General features: G+C 34.6%; 1 protein-coding gene across 1 annotated transcript; it reads left to right on the top strand.

Annotated features, from left to right (window-relative positions):
* The first annotated feature begins 5,383 nt into the window (after positions 1 to 5,383).
* LOC131649065 (cyclin-dependent protein kinase inhibitor SMR6-like) lies at positions 5,384 to 5,725 on the top strand. The gene has a single exon (XM_058918810.1). It carries the CDS (start codon positions 5,384 to 5,386, stop codon positions 5,723 to 5,725), a length of 342 nt encoding a protein of 113 aa, XP_058774793.1.
* The last annotated feature ends 11,987 nt before the right edge of the window (positions 5,726 to 17,712 follow it).

Below are 17,712 nucleotides of genomic sequence, written 5' to 3'. Positions count from 1 at the left end.
GTGAATTGCCTTACCGGATTCGTCGACGGAAATGATAGAACAATAGTGACACTCCATAGTTGCTTCAGAACTCGACCACCACCAGTGAGTGGCAACAGCAAATGTCCATGCCTCCCTTCCAGTCATCGTAAATTCGTGATCACCGGTCATTCTCGACAAATCGCTTGTCCTTCCATTTGTCAGCCATAAATAACAAACTTTTCTATATTTCAATCACCGTCACATCATCTCAGCAGCCAAATACATCAAGCTAACTGGTGTCTAAATTCATAATCAAAGCCCTGCATCAAATCAAAGTCACATATATTAAGTAACCACATCAGTTTCAAAAAGTTTTAACATTTTATTTTGAAAAGAAAGTGTTTAGGATAATTAAAATATGGAAGAAAAAAAGCCAATGGGACTAACCTGTATGTTACATTCTTGTGGAACACTGATCTGTGGAGAAGGATTGACTGCTGTAGGAGGCAGAATCAATTGCGGTTGCTAGCTGAGGGTCCAGTGTCTTGTAGTGTGACACTCTTTTTTCCATAACTCAGTGTTTTCTTTGAATATCTCTGATGTTATTCCTTTCAAACTTTCACTACTAATCCTAGGGGGAATTGAAGTTAGTCTCTTTGGCCACTTTGATAACTTTCCACCAGCAACTTCTTTTATGTTGTCTACCTCCGGCAGTGGGGTCAAACATGTATCTACTTTCGTGTACCTGCAGTAAAAAACTTTCACCATTAAACTCTTTTTTTTGGCAGTAAGAGTGAGTATAAAACTAAACTTTTTCTCAATGCCTTGTTCAGAAAGTTACATAATCACATAACTATCAGCCAAAATTGTTAATCACTAATCATCCTACCAATAATTTTACCAGATGAATAATAAAGCTGAAAGAAAAGAGTCTTATTACCAAGCCATGTCTGGATTCTGTGCCTCATCACAGAAGGGTCTAGTCTTAAAGATTTTTCTCTTTATTTTACAATGCATATAATTGGTAGGCTTCTGCCATATAGCAAGGTCACCTTTTTGTACACGTTTTTTCCAGCATAAACTTTTAGCCACATTCTAAATTGAATCTTGTTCATCATTGAGACTCTCCTTAGTCCTTTCCCATCCTTTCCAGTGTCTCTCCCAGTTTATCAGCGGTCCCGACAGAATCCAATATCCACCCGGACGCAGTACTCTATCAACTTCAGTCAAGTATATTCCATCTGCCAATCTTCAACTTCTGATTAGGCTTCACAGTATCAGAACCACTCGGCACCAGCATCGCCGAAGGTTTCCCGAATAGGTTCAGAAACAACTTCGCGATCTCATCTGCAGAAACAATACAATCAAAAAAAGAAACCGAATATCAACCACTACCAGCTTGTGACAGTTGATTAGTATTGCTGCAACTATAGTTGAAACTCCTCTGCCCGATTCACTTGATTTCTCTTGTTTTCACAAGCAATTGAAATTGAAAGAGAATAAAGGGAGTATGCAAAACAAATGTGATAGGCATTTCTGTCAATTTAAAAGTTTGCCAAGTGTATTTAATACATCATTAGCTAGCAGTTTAACACAAGTTGAATACCTTTTTTGGATCATTTTACCGAGGGAAGCGAGTCATTTTGGAGCAAACAGTGCAGCTGTGATGTGGAAATATAAATGTGAATAACATCCATCAAAATTATGAAGGCAAATATTAATTTTTTTCATTGCAATCATCTATGGCCTTTTGAGTGAAAAAATAAGTATTAATCAATTTGGTCAATGCATTGAAAATAACTCGAGCAAATATCTGTTAATTGAGTAAAAAAGAAGATTAAGAACACACCCCATTGTATTCGGCTGACGGTAGTAGTGCAGTATCGGTTTCTTGACGACTATCCATTACTTTCAGCTTCCGATAACCATTCTTCAGCCCCTTAAACTTAGATAGTGATTCCATGGAAGTAGGACCATAAGACTCATTAGAGGAAGTCGATTGTTGCACATCATCCAAAACAGCAATTTTCTATGAACTAATATCAGCATCGACACTATCAAACCTGTGATATCCACATGGTTTCTCCCCCACCTCAACCGCTGCTCTAAACGAATCTCTATCACCTAATTGTGGATTCACATTGTCTCTCCCAGTAAGTCTAAGCGACGGTTTACAACCAGAAGGCGACAACGGCATCCCTGAAAGAAACGATGCAAACTCATTCCGCTCTCCTTCATCCATCGACAGATTCGACACCCATGGGACGCTTTGCTACCTAAAGGAACAGGTTCATGCAGATCCAGACCTCAAACAATGAACCGGGTATTGGTCAAGTACATGTAGAAAAGTATATTCATATTTTCTAGAGGGCTAAGAAAGAAAAGATGATACAGTTGACCACAAAGAGCTCCATTATGCCATGCCTCCACTGGTTGCTGTCTTGATTATCTGAAAGAGAGTTGTTCAATAAAAACATGCAAACATGTCAATGAAACTATACGACATAGCCCATGAACATGCTAATGAATGATAGGTAAATATATAATCCTAATCTGTAAGAAGGTAATTAAAACATTTACTCAAGCAACACTAATTCCTTTGGGATGCTCCTCATAACTTTAAAACATTTACTCAAGCAAACAAAGAACAATCGACTCAAGAAAACAAAGAACAATCGACTAACATTCTCTTTTGTTTAAGAACTCACATGGCTCTAGATTTAATTTAATAGCTTCGAGAGTAGGACCAAACCTTGTTTTCTTGATCTGTTCTTTGTATCTACTGAGTTCGACATTAAGATTCTTAATCTTCTCAATGTTCTCATCCACGGAATCACCTCGTTTCATAATCTGCAATACATACGACAATTATACTCCACCAAATAGATTACAAAAACACTAAAGTGTTGAGCAGGGATTGTCTCTGCAATGATATCATCCTCACTGATTACCTTTTTTGCAATGGGAGCAAAACCACCAAAGAGGGCCCAAAATTCACCTGAATCTAACTCAGTGTCTAACTTTCCATCATCTGCAACAAAACAACAATCATTAATCAGAAATGAATTACCTTTATTCAAATCCAACAGGTATTCAAGTTTGTCTTGATATATATCTTTATTCAAATCTAACAGACGTCCAAATTACCTAGACTTTCCTCCAAATCAGCATAAAAGGTCCACAATGTCAATGATTTATGAAGTCTCATCTGAACCGGTTGAATCCCATCAGTCACCACTGAAAGAAAATCACAATATAAACGCAATCATTAGTTAACACTCATTGACAATCAGAAAATTAAAATAACATGGTTAAAAATTAGGAGAGTTGAATGTGAACAATTATATGGGAAAAGAGAATACCTTTTAGTTTAACCTCGACTGGTGGCTCTGCAGTAGGCCGCCTCATAAGCTCTGTTGCTCCTGTAAAATTCTTATGTTTCCACTCTAATTCAACCCACTCACACCAGACACCGGCCAGATTATCTAGCGTTTTATAGTTAACCTGCACTGCCTTGTCAAAAATAACCCGAGCATTGCCAATCGTTTGATAAGGAATGTGTTAATAATTGGAAATCAAATAACAAACACCATAAGGCTTATAAGCATGACCAGTCATATAAAGTAGAACCAATATCTCAACTGGGCCACCCTGACTTACAATCTTGTCACAAAATGCAATCACTACTGGATCCATTTGAGAGAGCATCCCAAGCCAAACAATTCAATTTAAACAAACACAAATCGATTAAGAAAAACATATAACAGTGAATTCAAGAAACATCACAGAAAAGAGCACGCATACCATTTGCTCCAGAAACGAAATTGAAAGTTCTGCAATCTACAATTGATGAATACGATCAGAATCTGCACCGTCAATAGCAAATTAGTGAAAGAGTGAAAAGAATCGAGTGAGAAAGAGAAACAGAAAAAAATTATGGATTAGGGTTTATGAATTCCATACCTTGAGTTAGATTCAACCATGTTTGTTTCTTTAATGCGTGAACTCGAAATGACATCGCATTCTTACGTGATGCAGTAGAACTGTGTTCTTCATATCGCATTTGTTATTGTTGTAGGCGTTGTCGAAGTTGTTGACGATGATGAATATTATTCACAATGGAGTTCAAAGGTGATTGGAACATGGATGAGATAAGAGAAAACATGGATGAGTTTGTCGTTCTGGAACATGGGTGAGTAAGGAAACAGAGTTATTGTTGTTGCAGTTCGGGTCATGATTCTTCTGTCTCGTGAAACAGATGAGCGACGACGAAAAAATCATCAATTACATAACCCTTCAACCAACAACCGGCGCCCTTTCATTTGATAAAGAGGTCGCACCATCGTTCACGATCGAGAGTGGAGGAGAGTATTGTATGAAGATTGAGAGGAAGAAGAAACAAATCGATATAAAGAGAGACCGCGTTTTGGAATTGGAATAGAAACAGTTCGGTAGAAAAAAGAGAACATGTGAAACCGTTTTTGGAATTGGAATAGCAATAGATACGTGAATCAAAGATTGAGAGAATAGAAAATTGAGAGTGCTGATGTGGATTTTTGAGAGAACAGATGCTGATGTGGAATGGCTGAGAATTGAGGAAATGGTAGACTTTTCTTATATGATAGATTTCTCTCTTTGAAGTAATTTACTTTTAAATATAAATTTTTAGATGAGATGTAATATATATTTTTTTAATAGTATAATGATTGGAATCTCAACTCTATTCACGCTTCTGCACTTGGATGTTATTTTATATATAATTATCAATTGAATTGATTTAAAAATATTTTTTTAATCTAATTCTACAAAATACAAATGAGACATGTAAATATTTATTTTCATAATTTGATTAATAAATTTTACTATTGATTATAGGATAAAATTTAATAATAAAAAAACATTATACATAGTACAAGACTATATTATCCATTTAATTTAAAAAGTAATGTGACTTAGCCTAAAAGGTAATGTTACAAAATATATGATTTTTACTATATACAATTGGACTTTATACCATTTTATCACCAACACACTTTTTCATTACAGTTGTAACAACTGCATATGTCTTTATTCTTGAAAGTAATTTATATTTCTATATCAAGAAAAACACTTGAATCATTTTTACACGCACACCAAATTGATATTCCCTATATATATAAATAAGTCCTTTAACTCTTAAACCTACTTTCCCTCTGTCCCTCACTTTTCTACAATCTTCTCAAACAAGCTCTTTCCCATTGAACCATACCCAAACTAGCTTTTTTCTTTAAGCTCTTTCTAACTGCAAAAAAAACTTTTCCAATTCCTCTCTTTATTCTTCTTCTCCTCACTCTCTTTCACTTTCCCACTACTTGATTCCTCAAGAAAAAAAGAAAAACCATCTTCTTCTTTAATTTATTCCCAACTTTTTTGGTTGTTAAATATGGGGTTACCAAAGAAATCACAAGTGGAAACAGGGTTAGAAAATTCAGAGAAAAACAAAAAATGGCTCATCAATTTAAGAACACCGTTGAATTTGAAGCCAATATACACAATTCCTTTGAAGAAAAGTGAGCAAGAGGAAAGTGTCATGGAGGAAGAGTGCTCAACAACACCAAAAGGGGAAGGATCAAGAATTCCAGCAACTTTGATATGTCCACCGGCTCCGAGGAAGCGAAAATCGACTTTGAAATGGAATTATCGCGGTAAAACAAGAGAATTCTTCACTCCACCTGAGTTAGAAACCGTGTTCATACGCAATGTTGAAAGAACTATAGCTAATTGATCATAGAAATGTGAAATATGCACCTTTAGCAAGTTATATTAATTAGTGTTAGCTAACATGTTATTGTAAGTAGCACGCTGTTCTTGTTGTCACGATTCATTGAGATTTAGTTCTTGTTACATCGATTCGTAAAAAAAATTAGTGATAGCTAGCTAGAATCAGAGCTTTTTGGTTCTAATATTATGTAATTTTTTTAGTGATTTTCTATGTTTTAGTTGTTTCCAATGTTAATCTTAGCTAGAGATTAATTGGGTAGTTAAGAGATTATGTTATTTTTGTATAAAGTTTAGTATAAAGAAATAAAAATCATGTTTGATCTTGTTATAGTGTTTGGTTGACGGGTTAATATTTCTTTTGATTTTGTCTAGTGAAGTATGTGCTATGAAAATCATTGAGCTTGTGTAGTGTGCATGTTTATGTTCTGCTTCATTTGATATGATAATTGAGTATAGGTATGTGTCTTACTATTTATGATCATAAGTTACATAATTTTTTAGTTAACTTCCAGAAGTCGATATTACTAGGTTACGTTAGAATTCAACACTAAAGTTTAAACTCTGATTTTTATGTATACGAGTTTTTAATTATTATTACTATTATTATTATTATTATTATTATTATTATTATTATTATTATTATTATTTAAATTGATCTAGTTTTTAAAATGAATGAGTTTCTTTTTCAAATGGAGTAGGTACATACTTGCATGGATGCTTCTTACCTTTGATTGGTTGAAAACATAGACAACTTGGTCATTGAGCAACGGCCTCAATTAGCTCAATTCAAAGTCTATTGTCATCTTCTACTTTAGGGTCTCCTATATGGTACCCCACATCTCAATAATAAATAGCCTTTTTTTCTCAACATTTACTTCACCAACAACCTCACTAGTCTTTTCTTTTTAATAGCAACCTCACTGATCTATAAGTCTAAGTCTATGCTTTATTTTTTCTTTATACTAGTATAACTTTTTTTGAGAAAAAAAGATTATTTTTTTAAAAATTCTAACTTTGAAGAAAGTGGGAGATACTTCAGAAATAAAAACCCATAAAACATATATGAAAAAAAAAACATTAAAAATGATAGTCTCAATCTCTAATTATATGAGGAGTTTCATTAGTGAATTTATAAATATTTTTCTGAGTCTAACTCAACCTAATTTTGTACTAAAAAGAATTAATGGAAAAGTTTTCTAAAAAAAAACTGTGACAAGTTGTGTAAAGCGACAAACCATGTGATGAAATTTAGAATCCTATGCTAGTTGAATGGTTCTAATTTTTGCACTTCTAACTTTAGAGATCAATAATTGACACATTCTAACACTAGCTAGCTTATTAAATTAAAGTCGTAGTTATCTTATCTTGTTCAGGTACCCTCATCATAATTATTATATTATTCCATCCTTTCATAATGATTAACTTATTTATACATATATTTATAATAAATGATCCTTTCAAATTTCAATTTTATTACATACATATAATGATATAAATACATTACTTTTAAGTTAATATTTTTCACCATATTTATACTAGTGGTAAATATATGAATACTTTTATAAAAGTGTTATGAAATTAATATGTATGTATCAATGTAATAAATTATTTTTATACATATTTTTAATCAAATTATATTAAATATATTTATTAAAGACTTAATTGCAATTTTGGTCCCCCTATTATCATTTTTTTAAAGTTTTGGTCCTCTATTTTAAAATCCTAAATTTTAGTCCTTTATTTTAGTTTTTTGAGGATTTTGGTCCCCTTGCAAATCCGAATGTAATTTTTAATGAAATGGAACTCACATTGATGACATGTTCAACATAAATCTTAAATAAAATTAGTTTTTTTTTGAACATTTCACTTTTTAACGGACACTGACACATCATCAATATGAGCGTCATTTCATTTAAAATTGTCTTCGAATTTGCAGGGTCCAAAATCCTCAAAAAACTAAAATATGGGAATAAAATTCTGGATTTTATAACAGGGGGATCAAAACTCAAAAAAAATAATAATAGAGGGACCAAAATTACCATTAAGTCTTTATTAAAATATTTAAAAAAGTGATATCTTATGTTTGAATTTAATGCATAAATATTAATCTCAAATAATATTTTTTAGATTTAACATTTATATAGCCTATATAATAATAATAATAAGAATATGCTCTATAGTGCTACTAGACAAAGCAAAACTACAATATAATTTAGTTTGATTGAGAATATGCAAGAAAAGGCAAAACAAATGTTTTGAATAATGGGTCAGGGGGAATTCATCTGTTGTTTTGTGAATTAAACAATATGATTCTAGGGATCAGAGCCAGTCCTTGAAGGTATGACATTTGAACACGTCTAAACAACACTTATTTGTACTATAAACAATAGTATAAAAAAATACTACACTGTTTGTTTTGGCTTGTAGTGGAGTGGGGCATAATTAGTGGATTATATAATATTAATATTTTTTAAAAATGATGTGTCCACAACGAAACTTACTCTAATAAATTTGTGATTATTTTTAATTTATTTAATTTTTAAATTATTATGATGTTGGTGTGTCAGAATTAGTGTTGTGTTTTTGCTACTCCCTTCGTTTTTTATTATAAGTCGTTTTGGAAAAAAAATTGTATTTTAATATAAGTCGCTTTACAATTCCAATGAATAATTAATGCTATTTTTCCTATTATATCTTTAAATATTTATTATTCTTTCTCATTTCAATTATATAAATTTATCTTCCACATGTCATTAATGAAAGATAATTTTGTAAAAACCTTCATAATTTCTTATTTTCATACAACAATTATTATTTTTCTTAATCTGTGTGAAAAGTTCAAAACGACTTATAATAAAAAACGGAGGGAGTATTTTATTGGTTAAGTGTAATTTTTTTTTGTCTATATAGTCTCTATACATAGCATGTGTTATTGCTTGCTGCCTATAAACTGCATACTGCTAACTTTCTGCTCTTAAACTGCCGACAATTGAAGATAAAATTCATAAAAGTTGTAAGCAATTAGTACATGCTGATGCTCGGAGGATGGATAAGAAAAGAAGGGTAAAATTAAAATGATTGTGCGAAAATATGACTGCATAATAAGAATATAATTTTAATGCTCTTTTTTTACACTTATTATGAATCCTATCAACAACAGTGTCTCTTCCAGTGAGTGTCAGTGATGGCGTATTGTTAGGGGCGTGCAGAATTTGAAGTTCCTATCAGAATGCCACAGTTTTGGTTTTTAGATGATTATGTGATACTATTCTAATTATTATTATAAATTAAATTTGAATAATTGATATATTTAATTGAAGTTGTTTCAATCAACTTTAAATACGTATCACAGCGGCTACGAGTTATTATTCATTTTAGGTGTGACAACTCTTACGATTTTGTCTTTTAAAAAAACGTTTTATTGGATTGACGTGTATGTATGTTGTATAAAACCTTTTTTTACCTCGATTCTATTTGGCCAACCGAGAATGGTGCGAATCTCTAATTCCTACAGACAGCGACCGATTTCAAGTTCGTGCTACTTTGGCTACGAGATAATGTCGATTATAGAGATGAGAACTCTCACAACTTTGATATTTTAAAAAAAGTGTTTCAATGATTTAAAATGTATGAGAGTTGTATATAAATTGCTTTTAATTTCGATCATAAATAATATGAAACTATTTTGTCGGGTTGGAACCAAAAGTATATACAAATCAAAATTTAGGTAAGAAGTTACAGACAAATCAAAACCTAGGTAAGATGTTTTGGTCAGGTTGATTGTTCCTTCGCATAATATTTTTTGAGTGAGTTCTTTACTATTTTGCATTAATTCATCTTCTTAAGATTGTTAGTTTAATAATAGAGACCAATCAATAAATTAATTAGTTAGTGAAAAGTAATTTTATAAATAGAGAAGATGGATGACCAACTATGAAGATGATATTTGTATCTATAGAGTATAGAGAAATGATTGGTTGGGCTTTGAATTTGGAATTTTATGAGACATATGAGGTGAGCCTTGGAGCCTACTTGTCATGTCAAATTATGGCAAATGTTTTAATCCACCAACCAACAAAAAATTATTCTCTCTTTTCATCCTACAATAATACAATCAAAGATATTGTTGAAAAAAAATTGTTAGAAATAAATGTTCCTTTAAACTTTAGGGGGTCTAAAAATGTTGGGGGCAAAAAACATGCTTTCAATTTGAGTCAATGGGTTTGCAGCAAACTGAACCTTCTATTAAATATTTGTTGTATTGTTGTATGTCGATAGTTAATTCTTACATTTATTTTTATCATTTTTCATTTTTTTAATTATAAGCTTAATTGTATTATTACGGATATTATCATTAATTAAATAAATTTTATATTAAAAGATTGAAATTATTTCTTTATTAATAGTTTGAAAGACACTTTAATTTGAAAAAAAAAAAGGGTTTAAAAAGACCAATAACTTTGCTTTTTATTTATTTAATGAAAATGTAAGTATAGTATGATATGATATTCCATTTTACTAATTTTAGCACAAAAAAAATTGCTAAATTTTTTTAATAAAATATTTATTACTACTATTTTGGTTTTCACCACAGGATCCGACTCACTAGGACTAATTTGATTTGGAGGCTAGTTCTAGTATCAAATGGGTTGACTTATTATTATTGCCCTTTTTGTGTGTTAATCTTGACAACATATCTTGCTAATAAAAAGTTCAGCTAAAGGTAAGTAAATTGAACTTTCATGATTTTTACCACTAACTTGACCCTTATCGTTGAAGATCTCTAGGCCTAATAATCGAGCATGACACTTATAGCCTTGGTACAATCATAATCCAACCTCTACAACATAACTCCGTCGTCGATGTGTAACTTTTCTAATGACCTCCGTTTAGACCCATGATATCAAGGTTAACTCCTCCACTATCAAGAAATTTATCTTTCAATAAAAATGAAAATTGTGAAGGATAGAAAAACACTTAGAAAGGGGGGGTTTGAATAAGTGTAGCTTTAAAAAACTAGACAGATAAAAATAAATTGCACAGTTATTTTTATCCTGGTTCGTTGTTAACTAAACTACTCCAGTCCACCCCCGCAGAGATGATTTACCTCAACTGAGGATTTAATCCACTAATCGCACGGATTACAATGGTTCTCCACTTAGTCAGCAACTAAGTCTTCCAGAGTCTTCTGATCACACACTGATCACTCCAGGAACAACTGCTTAGATACCCTCTAAGACTTTTCTAGAGTCTACTGATCCACACGATCACTCTAGTTACAACCTGCTTAGATCACTTCTAAGACTTCCTAGAGTATTCTGATCCACACGATCACTCTAGTTCCTTACAACTTAATGTAATCAATTCTAAGAGTATTACAAATGCTTCTTAAAAGCGATAATCACAAACTGTGATATTTCTCTTAACGTTTACGCTTAATCTCACTAATATATTACAACAGCAATGTAGTGAGCTTTGATGAAGATGAAGATTCTGAGCTTTGAATTTGAACAGCGTTTCAGCAAGTTAATTTGAGTTGTTTTGTTCAGGATCGTTAACCTTGCTTCTCATCAGAACTTCATATTTATAGGCGTTGGAGAAGATGACCGTTGAGTGCATTTAATGCTTTGCGTGTTCCGTACAGCATCGCATTTAATGTTATACGCTTTTGTCAACTACCTCGAGCCTTGTTCACGCTGTGTCTACTGACGTAGCCTAGAATAGCTTTTAACGTTCCTTTTGTCAGTCAGCGTAGCTTGCCACTTGTACTTCCTTCTGATCTGATGTTTGTGAATACAACGTTTGAATATCATCAGAGTCAAACAGCTTGGTGCATAGCATCTTCTGATCTTCTGACCTTGAAGTGCTTCTGAGCGTGATACCATCAGAACTTCAGTGCTTCTGTTCTCTTGTTCTTCTGATGCTTCCATAGACCCATGTTCTGATTCTGCTTCGACCATCTTCTGATGTCTTGCCAGACCATGTTCTGATGTTGCATGCTGAACCCTTTGAGACAAAGCTTCTGAGCGCTGAATTATGCGTACTCTTTATATATTTCCTGAAAAGGAAATTGCATTGGATTAGAGTACCATATTATCTTAAGCAAAATTCATATTATTGTTATCATCAAAACTAAGATAATTGATCAGAACAAATCTTGTTCTAACAATCTCCCCCTTTTTGATGATGACAAAAACATATATAAATGATATGAATTTGCGATCAGAAAGAACAGACGGCAAAAGACAAATTACACAGCTATAGCATAAGCATATGAATATGTCTCCCCCTGAGATTAACAATCTCCCCCTGAGATAAATAATCTCCCCCTGAAATAAATACTCGAAGAACTTTAATAAAAGACTTCCCTGATTATTTCGGTAGAGACGATCATATAAGCTTTTGTCTTCAGAGAATTCATAGCTTCTGACTTCTGCTTCCATTGGACAGCTTCAGAACTAGAATTTCCTTAGATCCCTAGAACACTCACAGCTTCTGATTCCTGCTTCCATCTAGGACAGCTTCAGAACTTGAATTTCTTTGATCTTCTGAACATTCACAGCTTCTGACTTCTGCTTCCATCTAGGACAGCTTCAGAACTTGAATTTCTTTGATCTTCTGAACATTCACAGCTTCTGATTTCTGCTTCCATTTAGGACAGCTTCAGAACTTGAGTTTTCTGGATCTTTAGAACATTCGCAGCTTCTGATTTCTGCTTCCCTCGGATAGCTTCAGAGCTTTGAATTTCTACCAACATCACTTCATGCTAGATTTGTATCAGAACATTGTTGAATGTACCAGAGCATCATCTGAGCATCTCTACATCCTGAAATGTTACAGAACAAAAACTAAACGACAAAAGTCAGCATGAACGAGTCAGAGCATAAAATGTATATTAGAACACATAATATGTATCAGAGCCATATAGGCTAAAATAATGTATCAGAGCAAATAGAATTTTGTCAGATCAAATAGACAAATATGGATCAAATTCTATAATCAGTGCTTCTGATTCATTCTTCTTTCTTGCTTCTGATTTCTGAAGCTTGACAGCACTCGGCTTGCTTCAGTTTCCATGGTTTTGCTTCTTGTGTTTGCTTTGAAGATTTTCTTCACTTCTTTATACCTGCAAACCACTTAAACCATATAGAACTTGCAGTTCTTGTTAGTGAATATGTGGGAGCTTTACCCAGCAACTGATAGATTAATCAAATCATTTATCATTTATCTTCTCCCCCTTTTTGTCATATCATCAAAAAGCAAAAAAGATTCAGAGATAAACAAACGAAACACACGGAGGAAGGAGATGATTTCATTGAAGTTTAAACAGCAGGTATGGAAGTACATGAAGATAAGAAAGATCAGATGCACAAAGACAGATGCAACGAAAAGAAAGAAACAACACAGACTCAATCTAAGATGGCCCTAGTCTTGACAAGATCTTGGTCAGCATCTCTTGAACCATATTGTTGTGTCCTTCTTGCCTCACCATGAAGGCGCTATACTCAGCATTGAGTGAGCTTTGCTCATCCTGTCTTTTCTGAATATCTTCCAGAGTCCTTGCAAGACGAGAAGATTCATCAGAAGAAGCTTCACCGCTTTCAACCACAGGAATAGCATGTTGATCTGCAGCTTCCATTGATAGATCATTTGCAGGGATTTCCTCAACAGGAACAGTTTTAGCAACATGATCTTCAGCATCTGCTTCTTGCATAGAAGCATCTCCACATTCTGCAGCAGGAATTTCTGAGTCTCCATTCTCAAGTGCCTGAAGAATGGCAGCTAGATTCCTTGGAGCAGACGGACCTTCAACTTCTGGTGGGTCAACAACTTCTGGAATGACCAAGCTTGGGTCTTTCTTAGAAGGGTTTTCCCTCAGAAAGTCAAAGAGAGTCTTGAAGTCTCCTAGCAGAACAGGATAATCAGGAACAAAGATAACAATATCCCTGCATGGATTTGCTTCCATTTCAGCAGCCAGTCTTAATACTTCCAATTCATCCACAAAGGGCTTCTCCTCAGCAGCAACGCAATTTCTGAGAGGATGGTAGTATATACCATTATCTTCCTCCAGAAGGTAACCAGGGTAACCAGGGGCAGCAGCCACTAGTCTTTTCTGTACTCCCATTGCTTCTACTTGAAAATCCTTGCGAAATCTTCTCCAGAGATTTCTTGTAGAAACATCATCCAGACCATTTAGGAAAGCATCCTTCAGAAGGTCTAGACTGCTAATCACCTCATGTCTGAAAAGTTCCAGGTAGGTATAGGGTTCAGGTTCAGGCGGATTGAAGGTGAATTTGTAGTCAGGGTAGAGAAGACAGTAAGGTTTGGATTTTCTGGTAGGTAAGGGATGGGATATAGAAGGTGGAGGTACGGTGGATGAGGAAGAAGGGATATCTGAGAGGATGATTGATGAGGATGGAATATCAGAAATGATAGATTGAGACGAGGATGGAGTGTTTGTAAAGGGAATTGATGAGAAAGATTTATCAGAAGGAGTTGGGGGAAGAATACTTAAAGGTGTGGGGTTTAGAATGGGAGAGGAGAAGGATGATGGAGAAGGATTTGGTAAGGTGAAGTTTACTTTTGGTTCAGAAGGAGGTGATTTGGGAGAAGGTTTAGGGACAGAAGGAGGTGGAGTAAAAACCTTTCTGGAGATTTGTACAGAAGAAGAAGATCTTGTTCTGCGAAAGGAATCTCTGATCCTTTTATCTCTTCGTTCTTCAGAGTCCACCTTGTCAGGATCATAGGTGACCCTCAACTTCTTGGCTTTCTCAGCCTCATCTTCTTGGGCTTTTCTTTTTAGTCTAGCCTTTAGTTCCTTCTGATCCTTCTTCAGAAGATCAGCCTTGGACGGAAGTAATCTGCCACGGATCCAAGCAGGGTCAATATCTGATTGCTTCCTAACACAATCTTCCAGGTAAGACTTGACAACCTGATGCAGTTCTTCTTGAAACAGGGAGGCAAAACCTTCAGCAACAACTCTTCTTGAGAGAATGTCAGGAAAACTTGGGCACACAGAAGGTACATTTTTAATGAGTTCTAATCTGAACAGATCCACACCATTAAAAATGGGACCTTGAACTACTCCAAGCAAATGGGATGCATAGAGTTTTCTGATGGAGTCCAGCACTTTGCTTTCAGTAAGAATGTCTGAAATCATTCTTCCAAACGGAATAGTCGTTCTTGAAAGCTGAGGGTACTTCGCCCTTTCCTCTTCTCTTGACTCAAGAATTGAAGTCTTCAGATTCTCAAACAGAATGTGAGAGATGTTGATCTCAGTCTTTTTGCCAATGCAGAAAAGAGTGTGCTTGTGATCTGGACTGATGTAAGAAGAGGAGAGCATCCTTTTTCTGTGGTGAAGAGAACCCAGAATAATCTCAGCCCATACTCTATAAAATGGCCTCAAGGTGCCTGTGTTATTAGAGTCAATCCCAGAAGACTTAGAGATTTGTTTTTCAACTATTGACCAATCAACAGATGTATATCGAAAACCAGACCAACCTTCTTCATCATTCAGATTGTATAGCTTCCTGATCAGTTTTTCAGAGATAACCACTTCATGCCCTAGCACGAATGAAATGATGGCCGTTGGGGTAACCGTTGCATGTACCCAGAAATCCTTCACAAGATCAGGATAAATTGGACCAACCAATCTATTGAGATACTTGGACCATCCTTGCTCAAGGATTCTTGCATCACACTTAAAGCCATTCGCTTTAAGATTGTTGAAGTCCACAGCAGTTTCACATAAAACCTCCAAGTCCTTCGTGGGTATCAAGCAAGTTTTCAAAGGAGCATATTCATAATTTCGTAGAAGGATTTGTGAAGAAGTATGTCTTTCTTTTGAGGAAGATGAACAGGAGGAAGAGTTCATGATGATACTGCTTTGAGATCAAATCAGAAAACTAGGGTTTGAAGAGAAATGCAACGAAGTGAATGCACAAAAGAGAGAGAAAGAGAGAAAAAGAGGGAATGAAGATGAAGCGGGTTATTTTAAAAGATTTAAAAAGACATCATTATGCATTTAATGAGAAATGACATTAGGAGAGAGATCACAGTAAATGAAATGATTTAATACAGTTACCTAGGTCGGCGTCTTTTCAACTGCACGCTTTGTACTAACCGTACAGACACGTGTTCACCATCAGATAATATATGACAGCTGTAAATTTCAGAATAGACTTTACGCCTTCAGATTCTGATCATTGCTTCTGATCTGATCAAATTTCTCTTCTGGAAACACTCCTTCTGAAGTGTGCTGATATAAATCTGAATGATCTTCTGATCCATTACTTCTGATATACACAGCTTCTGGAGATTCACTTCTTTGTTCTGCAGCTTCTGATACGACAAAATTGTATCTGCAGAAATTCTTAAGCTGCTTTGTTTCATCAGAAACAAGTTTATCATCAAACCAGATGTTTATTGATTCGTCCACAATCAATGTTTCAATTTTGTATATTCTGTAGCATTTAGAGCATTTAGAATACTCAAGAACGAAACACCATTGCTTGAGAAACAAACAAGACAAATGATTTCAAGACTGATAAACTATCTTTTCTGATCTCCTTCAGACAAAGTTTCTTCAACAGATTTAAGTACCAGAACTTGGAAGACAGTCTTTCTTCCCTTCAGGTGTTGAGACCAACTTGAGTCCAGAAGACATGTCATGTTGACTTTTATCTTCTTTGTCACCAAGAGAATCTGCAAAAGAAATAGTCTTTTTCTTTGGTACCCACATTTTCTTGGGTCCTTTCTTGTTAGTTCTCCTCAAGTTCTGATTGAACTTAGATTTAACATTGTAAGCAATAGGAGGAACAGCATGATAATTTTTAATGTGAGTTTCATGATATTTCCTAGGTTGTGTCACATGCTTTTTGGTGTGTGTTATGTGAAAACTTTGAGCATGTGAAGTGTGCCTAATATCATGGGAGTGGCCATACTTGAACTGATCATACAATGGCTTGTATGTGAGTTTCATTTCATCAACAGGTTCAAGTTTGTATGGGGTTTCACCCTCAAAACCAATGCCAACTCTTTTGTTTCCAGACACAGCATATATCATAGAAGCTAGCTGACTTCTGCCAATACTTCTAGATAAGAACTTCCTTAAACTTAAATCATATTCTTTCAGAATATGGTTTAGACTAGGAGTGGATTTTTCTGAATCAGAAGGAGATCCAACATTATTGGATAATTTTAAAAGTTTTTCTTTTAATTCAGAATTCTCCAACTCAAGCTTCTTTGTTTCAAATTCAAATAGCTTTTTCAGCTTTTTGTATTTGAGACTAATCTGAGACTTGAGTTCCAGAAGTTCAGTTAGACCGGAAACTAACTCATCTCTAGTAAGTTCAGAAAATACCTCTTCAGAATCTGATTCTGATGTAGATTCTGATCCGTCATCTTCTGTCGCCATCAGCGCACAGTTAGCCTGCTCATCTTCAGAGTCTGAATCATCTTCTGACTCATCCCAGGTTGCCATAAGACCTTTCTTCTTATGAAACTTCTTCTTGGGATTTTCCTTATGAAGATTTGGACATTCATTCTTGAAGTGTCCAGGCTCATTGCATTCATAGCACATGACCTTCTTCTTGTCAAATCTTCTGTCATCAGAAGATTCTCCACGTTCAAATTTCTTTGAACTTCTGAAGCCTCTGAACTTCCTTTGCTTGGTCTTCCAGAGTTGATTTAGCCTTCTGGAGATCAAAGACAGTTCATCTTCTTCTTCAGATTCTGATTCTTCAGGATCTTCTTCTCTAGCCTGAAAAGCGCTAGTGCATTTCTTGATATTTGATTTTAATGCAATAGACTTACCTTTCTTTTGAGGCTCATTTGCGTCCAGCTCTATTTCATGACTTCTCAAGGCACTGATAAGCTCTTCCAGAGAAACTTCATTCAGATTCTTTGCAATCTTGAATGCAGTCACCATAGGACCCCATCTTCTGGGTAAGCTTCTGATGATCTTCTTTACGTGATCAGCCTTGGTGTATC

The sequence above is a fragment of the Vicia villosa genome, linkage group LG2 (genome assembly GCF_029867415.1).
Source record: "Vicia villosa cultivar HV-30 ecotype Madison, WI linkage group LG2, Vvil1.0, whole genome shotgun sequence".
NCBI lineage: Eukaryota > Viridiplantae > Streptophyta > Magnoliopsida > Fabales > Fabaceae > Vicia > Vicia villosa.
The sequence above is the reverse complement of the archived record's forward strand: the minus strand, read 5'-3'. Positions and strand labels throughout refer to the sequence as shown.